Source organism: Erpetoichthys calabaricus, chromosome 5, assembly GCF_900747795.2.
Source record: "Erpetoichthys calabaricus chromosome 5, fErpCal1.3, whole genome shotgun sequence".
Taxonomy (NCBI): domain Eukaryota; kingdom Metazoa; phylum Chordata; class Cladistia; order Polypteriformes; family Polypteridae; genus Erpetoichthys; species Erpetoichthys calabaricus.
This window is the reverse complement of record NC_041398.2, coordinates 21,065,611-21,074,769: the sequence shown is the minus strand read 5'-3', so window position 1 is coordinate 21,074,769 and position 9,159 is coordinate 21,065,611. Positions and strand designations below refer to the sequence as shown.

General features: G+C 40.1%; 1 protein-coding gene across 1 annotated transcript; it reads left to right on the top strand.

Moving 5' to 3' along the window:
- Window positions 1-4,366: 4,366 nt before the first annotated feature.
- Window positions 4,367-5,492, top strand: LOC114644358 (PWWP domain-containing DNA repair factor 3A-like). The gene is made up of 4 exons (XM_028792495.2): window positions 4,367-4,461; window positions 4,572-4,772; window positions 4,854-4,942; window positions 5,277-5,492. The coding sequence occupies exons 2-4, from the start codon at window positions 4,641-4,643 to the stop codon at window positions 5,470-5,472; spliced, it is 417 nt and encodes a 138-aa protein (XP_028648328.2). The 5' UTR covers window positions 4,367-4,461; window positions 4,572-4,640; the 3' UTR covers window positions 5,473-5,492.
- The last annotated feature ends 3,667 nt before the right edge of the window (window positions 5,493-9,159 follow it).

The window sequence follows — 9,159 nt, the reverse complement described above, 5'->3', positions numbered from 1 at the left end:
TTTATTCAACAAATCGCCAATCGGTGTTATTTGTCATTCATGCTCCACTTTAGCCAATTGCCTTTTGGATACGTAAAAAGAAAGGTGGGTGTAATTTCTAAAGGTGGACGTGTAAGATGATTTCTAAAGGTGGACGGTCAAGATAAAGTGACTGTAAGAGACGGGGTGTATACTGTATTCATAAAATTGGCTACCTCTACGACGATAGTCTACTAGTGTCAATATCTTACACTATAGCACTTTGTCGAGTGCATTATTAAGACTGCAGTGTATTTTTACCACAGTCATTTATGAAGTAGCGGTTCTGAAAAAATAATAATAAAAGTTTGCATATGAGATATTTATCGTTACTGAACAACGTCTGAAGAAAATTTAAATGAACATAACAATACAAATTTGTGTCCGCCTAATTTTAATGGATTGACGTGGATTTAAATGTGGGCTCTACTTGATTAAATCAGTCAGATTAAAACAAATGTTTGACTGTTGGTGTTTACTCGAATGTCCAAATGAAATAGCCGCCTACATTTAACGGGTCACTTTAAAGACGGGCTATAAACGTATTACAATTTTAAACGTTGAATAAACTGTCAGAGTTCCTAATATTCCATTGTAGCCCCTTCTTGCCTGCAGATCACCATCTGTTCTTTGTTTGCTGATGTCAATATTCTTCGGTCTTCATGTCTGTTCTCAATATACCAGCAGCTCTAGTGAGTTTCTTGCCTGTGAATCACGTATTTAAGTTTATTTTTTAGCTGTATTATGATTACAGATTATTACAAATCACATACTTGACACTCTCACGTTCAGTTATCAGGGAATATAAAACGTTAAGAAAGCTGGCAATAAAATTGTGACTTTAAAGAATGCATTGGTTGTCTCTATGTTATCAATGTTAAATGTAAGAAACACAGTTTGCATAGTGCTAATAGTCACCTTTCAATTATTATTTTTACAATGAAGTTTACTATGTTAAACGATCTGTGAAGAGCAAATATTATGCTTTCAAAAGTCTAATAATTTGGCTGTTTTTGTGACTGTGCACCTGTTAATCAGGGTATTCAATTATATGACTTAATTGGACCTTTATTACTTTTGGGATTTTAAATACCTCTTTAAGATCATCAAATATGTGTTTATTATAATACATATTACTTACATTTAGAGATTAGAACATGACAGATGTTTGTAGTTCATATCTCATTTATCCTCCATTTGACTCCATCAGGTCCTACTGGTGTGCTGAACACGTCAGCCTGTCTTTAGGGTCTCGGAGACTGGAGGAGGCCAGGAGTCCATCTGTACAGCAGGCACTGATGGGCATCAGCATCACGACTGGTAACAAGATAGAGATGACAGATATTTGAGCTGGACATCATCCTATATGAGTATCCAAGCAAACAACATATTAAGAGCACACCGAGTCTGTATACTCCAGTATGGCCCTGACATAACACCCTGTACAGCTGTACACGACACCACTTAACTGGTCATGTAGCACACACTGCACTGAGTCTGTCAAGTCTGAACCATTAAATCATTCAATCTGAACAGCTGGAAATTTATTTTGGCAATGATATTTCTGATAAGGCATTTTTATATTGTCGTTTCTCATTGGTTTATACTGAAAATCTGGTTTACATCAATGTAGTTTTCAATAGTATGTATTATATATATAGTATATAAAAAAAATTAAAGGAACACTTTGAAAGCACATGAGATCTTAATGGGAAAAAAAATCTTGCTGGCTGTCTCTACTGCTATGGACTGATGTGTTAGGAACAAAAGGATGGCACATCGTTTGTTGGAAATGAAAACGATGAACCTACAGAGGGCTGAATTCAAAGACATCCTGAAAATCAAAGGGAAAAAACAATGCGGCAGGCAGGCAGGTGAGTCCATTTTGCTGTAATTTCATTTCAATATTTGGGGGGCTGGTGGCATGCTGCTAATGAGATGACGGATGGTGTCCTGGGGGATCTCCTCCCAGATCTGGACCAGGGCATCACTCCTGAACAGTCTGAGGTGCAACCTGGTGGCGTCAGATGGACTGAAACATAATGTCCCACCCAGAGGTGTTCTTGGGGGCAGTCAATGGGATCAATCCCTTCATCCTCTGACCACATGAGGCTGGCCGTTGTGGTGCAACAGGAGGAACCCAGGAGCCACTGCACCAGCATAGGGTCTGCCAATGGGTCCAAGGATTTCATCCAGATACCTAATGGCAGTCAAGGTGCCTACTGTTGTCTAGTCTGTAGAGGTCTGTGTGTCCCTCCATGGATATGCCTCCATAGACCATCACTGACCCACCACCAAACCGGTTATACTGAAGTACGCCACAGGCAGAATAACATTCTCCATGGCTTCTCCAGACCCTTTCACATCTGTCACATGTGCTCAGTGTGAACCTTCTCTCATCTGTGAAAAGCACAGGGTGCCCACCAGTGGTAGAGCTGCCAATTCTGGTATTCTGTGGCAAATGCCAATCGAGCTCCCTGGTGCTCACTAGAGGACGTCAGGCCACCTTCAGGCCACCCTCCTCAAGTCTGTTTGTGATTGTTTGGTCAGAGACATTCACACCAGTGGCCTGCCTGCTGGTGGTCATTTTATAGGCTCTGGCAGTGCTCATCCTGTTCCTCCTTGGCCAAAGGATCAGAAACTGGTGAGTCCTGCTGATGGGTTAAGGACCTTCTACGAGGGGCCCTGTCCAGCTCTCCTGAAGTAATTGCCTGCCTGCCTCTTGGAATCTCCTCCATGCCCTTCAGACTGTACTGGGAGACACGGCAAACCTTCTGGCAATGGCACGTGTTGATGTGCCATCCTGGAGAAGTTGGACTACCTGTGCCAGCTCTGTAGGGTCCAGGTATGGCCTCATGCCACCAGTAGCGACACTGACCATAGACAAATGGAAAACGAGTGAAAAAACAGATGAGGAGGGAAAAATGTCAGTGACCTCCACCTGTTAAACCATTCATTCCTGTTTTGTGGGTCGTCTCATTGTTGCCCCCCCCCCCCCCCCCCCCCCAGTGCCCCAAAGCAGCTGAAACTGATGAACAAGCTCCACTGCTACTTAACTGACCAGATCAATAGCCCACAAGTGTCACTGACTTGATGCTGTACTCTCATTAAAAAGGGTTCCTTCCATTTTTTGAGAAGATATATCTATCTATATCTATATTACATTTTTTTAAACAGGATCATATCACGATCAAAAATACCACAGACATTCCATCCATACTTCAATCTTCAGATGTGTTTTTGTGCCCTTTCTGTCATCCGCGACTGTATTCTTCACGCTCGTATATACGAGCAAATGAACACTTGCGAGATCACCGCAGAACAGCAGTTTCCTACGGAGGTACGTGTATCCCACTTTTCCCATTAACTCAGGCTGAGTATGGGTGGTAAATATTCAGTGTTTCCTTTTTGTTTTCTTCACAATTTATCCCATAATTTTATGTGTCCATCTCCTATGGTCTGGTTTAGTGGGTGCCAAATGACCTGTGCCTTGTTAGAATAATTTACAGATATTGGTACTTGTTCTGAGTGTACCATTGCTGAGTGCCGGTGTGGGTACCCTGCTTTTGGAGACGTTCCTTTTTGGGATGCTTGGACAATCAAAGGTGACACCTCACATCCAACCAGGGGAAAATAGTTTAAATAAGCTTGGAATTTTACATTTTTAACTTAGTGTTACTTTAAATACACCAGTGTGTGTTTCAGTGTATACAGGTAAACTTTTTTTTTCTGTTAAATGAATAACATCAATATTTTAATGTCTAAAAGTCAGGACCAAGCAGATCATGGCAGCAGTGAACTCGTTGAGGAATATACTGATACAGCCACACCAAGGTATTAATGTAGAACTTAGTCTACCACTGTGGTTTGATACTTGGTTCAACTTGAGTAAAAGCCTTAAAATTGAACATGGTATGAAGGATTGTCATAAGATTTTTGACCCGTTGTCACATGGGGAGTGTTAGATTGGTCATTTTGATGGTTAGAATAAAAATATCTTCAAAGCTTTTCTGTGACTTGCATATTACTTTAGCCAGTGTCCGGACTGGTGCAATCATAATACTCTGAAGTAATGGATGTATTCAGAAAAGCTATTGAGATCACATCCAACAGGAGTTTTTGTAGTGATCCACGGAGTAATCCTCATAGTTTCAATTGTCTTCCAATGTGTCCACTTTTCCGAGAAAACACAACTGTTCAGACCAAAACCAGACAGCTTGCATACGACAAATACTACTTGTGACAGTCTGATGCATTTATTTGTGTGTGTCCACAGTGTAGGAGAGCAGGCTGGCTGTGTGGCTGCAGCAGGGCAGCTGACTGAAGAACCAAGTGGCTCAGATTTTTGCAGCTGCAGAGATCAGCAGGGCCTACAGGAGGACTCATCATGAAAAACTGTTAGAGTTCATAATAAAGGACCATGGAGCAGATGATCACTTGCTGGTAACTTAGTTCAGATGTCAAGTAAAACTTTGCTATTGTAATATCTATCTGGCAGCAAAGAGTTATGATGACTTTAAAGTGCCAAACACTTGTATTTTCTTGTCCAACAGGCTGTTGTATCTCGTAAGGTATCGTCCAAATGGTTAACAAATTATGAAAATCCTAAAGGTCACCAGGTAATGACTTATATAGAAGATGAGGAGGTGATAGATGGCCTCTACAACTTCTTGGATGAAGTGCTGTCAAGAGCTGTAGGCACTTTTGAGAGGATTGACAGAGTTCACATCATTCTGGATGTGCTGATGCCAGAGGTTAATTAGCCTTCAGTAAATCTCTGAGTACAGAAAGTGTGTCTATGAGTAACATCTTCTCTTTTTCTGTGTTTTTGATAGGCTCTTATTAAAGCTAAACAAACAGTTGAGAGGATTTCTCTGCCAGAGGCAGAACATCTGTTCATCGATGGACCAGCATACAGTGAGTGGTACGTCATGTGGAAAATAAACAGTCCTTTCTTTTTCTTTTCAGCGCCATTATTCTGTTAAACAGAATACCCTATAGTTGTTGTGAATTTAGACAAGAATATAAACTAAATATATATAAATGTGAATATATATGTTTAAAGTGACATTTAAACTGTACATTAGTACATTTGTAGTATTGGTAAAATTACATTTAGAAGTATGCCATATGTAGCATTTATTCTAAACTGTACAAGGTCAAGAACTGTGGTTTCAAATGACAAATGCAGAAGTGTTTCTGGTTGGTATGATTAGAATTTGTTCATTTGTGTGCTTGTTTTTGTTTTGTTTTTTTAGTGAGAGGGAAGAGTTTGACAAACTGTACTTGTTCTGCAACAGTTGGAAGCTCAAGGAAAGCACCACTGAGGCATTTAAACTCGGGATTACATCTCAACCCGACTCAAATAAATGTGTCTCTTTCTTTACTTCTCTTTTGCCTTTTTTATTTCTGTGTGTTAAAATGACTGTGCATACTAGAGTTGTATATATTTAATGTAACTATTAATGTAAATAATAAAGGACACTTTCTGTTATTGTTAAAGATTGTTGATTAAGTTCTGTATATTTGAAATTGCGTGTCTGTTTTTGGACAATTGATGTCATCTGGATTTTTTCTTTAATTGTTATAACTGCTTTGTACAGTTGTTATGCATTTTACATTGTTGTTTTATTTATATATAATAAATATATAGAAGCGGGCATGCTGTTGTTTTAATACTTCAGTGTATTTCTTGATCAGTCTGTTTGTTAAATTTAATCTTTGTGAATTCTTTCTTTCAATTCAACTGACCAATCATTATTGATAATTGTAAATATTTCTTGAAATTGTTGCACAATTTATATTTAATAATTATTAATAAAATCTTGTTTTTGGTAGTGATAATACTGAGTATTCTGTTTTAGTGGCGCTGGTCCAATCACCTTGCGTAGTAACACTGTTAGAACTGACAGATATGACCAGAGCCTCCATGTATCCACAGGGTTACAAATGGTGTGCACTTTGCTAGAAATCCCACAAGATAAAAGAGCTTGGAAACTGAGCGTCCTGATCAAGGCTTTGCTGTTCACTTACAAACACACTCCAGAATAATATGGTTCTTACTTATCTTTTATTAGGAGTCACATTTTCAATAACACTTGCATTTTTAACTTAAAATACAGGTTTTACATATGGGAACAAAAATTAAAAGAAAAGGATTGTATACGCCTGATAAATAGTCAAAACTTTTGGAGCTCAGTATTCTAAAACCATGACTCACAGCTAGGACCTTGTTATTCTAAGGTCTTGACATTATATATATAGATATAGACAGATATATCTTCTCAAAAAATGAAAGGAACCTTTTTAATGAGAGTACAGCATCAAGTCAGTGACACTTGTGGGCTATTGATCTGGTCAGTTAAGTAGCAGTGGGGCTTGTTCATCAGTTTCAGCTGCTTTGGGGTACTGGGGAGGGGGGGGGGGGGGGGGTGGGCAACAATGAGACGACCCACAAAACAGGAATGAATGGTTTAACAGGTGGAGGTCACTGACATTTTTCCCTCCTCGTCTGTTTTTTCACTCGTTTTCCATTTGTCTATGGTCAGTGTTGCTACTGGTGGCATGAGGCCATACCTGGACCCTACAGAGCTGGCACAGGTAGTCCAACTTCTCCAGGATGACACATCAACACGTGCCTTTGCCAGAAGGTTTGCCGTGTCTCCCAGTACAGTCTGAAGGGCATGGAGGAGATTCCAGGAGACAGGCAGGAAATTACTTCAGGAGAGCTGGACAGGGCCCCTTGTAGAAGGTCCTTAACCCATCAGCAGGACTCACCAGTTTCTGATCCTTTGGCCAAGGAGGAACAGGATGAGCACTGCCAGAGCCTACAAAATGACCACCAGCAGGCAGGCCACTGGTGTGAATGTCTCTGACCAAACAATCACAAACAGACTTGAGGAGGGTGGCCCGACGTCCTCTAGTGAGCACCAGGGAGCTCGTTTGGCATTTGCCACAGAATACCAGAATTGGCAGGTCTACCACTGGTGGGCACCCTGTGCTTTTCACAGATGAGAGCAGGTTCACACTGAGCACATGTGACAGATGTGAAAGGGTCTGGAGAAGCCATGGAGAATGTTATTCTGCCTGTGGCGTACTTCAGCATAACCGTTTTGGTGGTGGGTCAGTGATGGTCTATGGAGGCATATCCATGGAGGGACACACAGACCTCTACAGACTAGACAACAGTGGGCACCTTGACTGCCAATAGGTATCTGGTTGAAATCCTTGGACCCATTTGCAGACCCTATGCTGGTGCAGTGGCTCCTGGGTTCCTCCTGGTGCACCACAACGGCCGGCCTCATGTGGTCAGAGGATGAAGGAATCGATCCCATTGACTGCCCCCAAGAACACCTCTGGGTGGGACATTATGTTTCAGTCCATCCGATGCCACCAGGTTGCACCTCAGACTGTTCAGGAGTGATGCCCTGGTCCAGATCTGGGAGGAGATCCCCCAGGACACCATCCGTCATCTCATTAGCAGCATGCCACCAGCCCCCCAAATATTGAAATGAAATTACAGCAAAATGGACTCGCCTGCCTGCCGCATTGTTTTTTCCCTTTGATTTTCAGGATGTCTTTGAATTCAGCCCTCTGTAGGTTCATCGTTTTCATTTCCAACAAACGATGTGCCATCCTTTTGTTCCTAACACATCAGTCCATAGCAGTAGAGACAGCCAGCAAGATTTTTTTTTCCCATTAAGATCTCATGTGCTTTCAAAGTGTTCCTTTAATTTTTTAATATACTATATATTTAATACATACTATTGAAAACTACATTGATGTAAACCAGATTTTCAATATAAACCAATGAGAAACGACAATATAAAAATGCCTTATCAGAAATATCATTGCCAAAATAAATTTCCAGCTGTTCAGATTGAATGATTTAATGGTTCAGACTTGACAGACTCAGTGCAGTGTGTGCTACATGACCAGTTAAGTGGTGTCGTGTACAGCTGTACAGGGTGTTATGTCAGGGCCATACTGGAGTATACAGACTCGGTGTGCTCTTAATATGTTGTTTGCTTGGATACTCATATAGGATGATGTCCAGCTCAAATATCTGTCATCTCTATCTTGTTACCAGTCGTGATGCTGATGCCCATCAGTGCCTGCTGTACAGTTGGACTCCTGGCCTCCTCCAGTCTCCGAGACCCTAAAGACAGGCTGACGTGTTCAGCACACCAGTAGGACCTGATGGAGTCAAATGGAGGCTCAATGAGATATGAACTACAAACATCTGTCATGTTCTAATCTCTAAATGTAAGTAATATGTATTATAATAAACACATATTTGATGATCTTAAAGAGGTATTTAAAATCCCAAAAGTAATAAAGGTCCAATCAAGTCAAATAATTGAATACCCTGATTAACAGGTGCACAGTCACAAAAACAGCCAAATTATTAGTCTTTTGAAAGCATAATATTTGCTCTTCACAGATCGTTTAACATAGTAAACTTCATTGTAAAAATAATAATTGAAAGGTGACTATTAGCACTATGCAAACTGTGTTTCTTACATTTAACATTGATAACATAGACACAGCCAATGCATTCTTTAAAGTCACAATTTTATTGCCAGCTTTCTTAACGTTTTATATTCCCTGATACCTGAACGTGAGAGTGTCAAGTATGTGATTTGTAATAATCTGTAATCATAATACAGCTAAAAAATAAACTTAAATACGTGATTCACAGGCAAGAAACTCACTAGAGCTGCTGGTATACTGAGAACAGACATGAAGACCGAAGAATATTGACATCAGCAAACAAAGAAGAGATGGTGATCTGCAGGCAAGAAGGGGCTACAATGGAATATTAGGAACTCTGACAGTTTATTCAACGTTTAAAATTGTAATACGTTTATAGCCCGTCTTTAAGGTGACCCGTTAAATGTAGGCGGCTATTTCATTTGGACATTCGAGTAAACACCAACAGTCAAACATTTGTTTTAATCTGACTGATTTAATCAAGTAGAGCCCACATTTAAGTCCACGTCAATCCATTAAAATTAGGCGGACACAAATTTGTATTGTTAAGTTCATTTAAATTTTCTTCAGACGTTGTTCAGTAACGATAAATATCTCATATGCAAACTTTTATTATTATTTTTTCAGAATCGCTACTTCATAAATGAC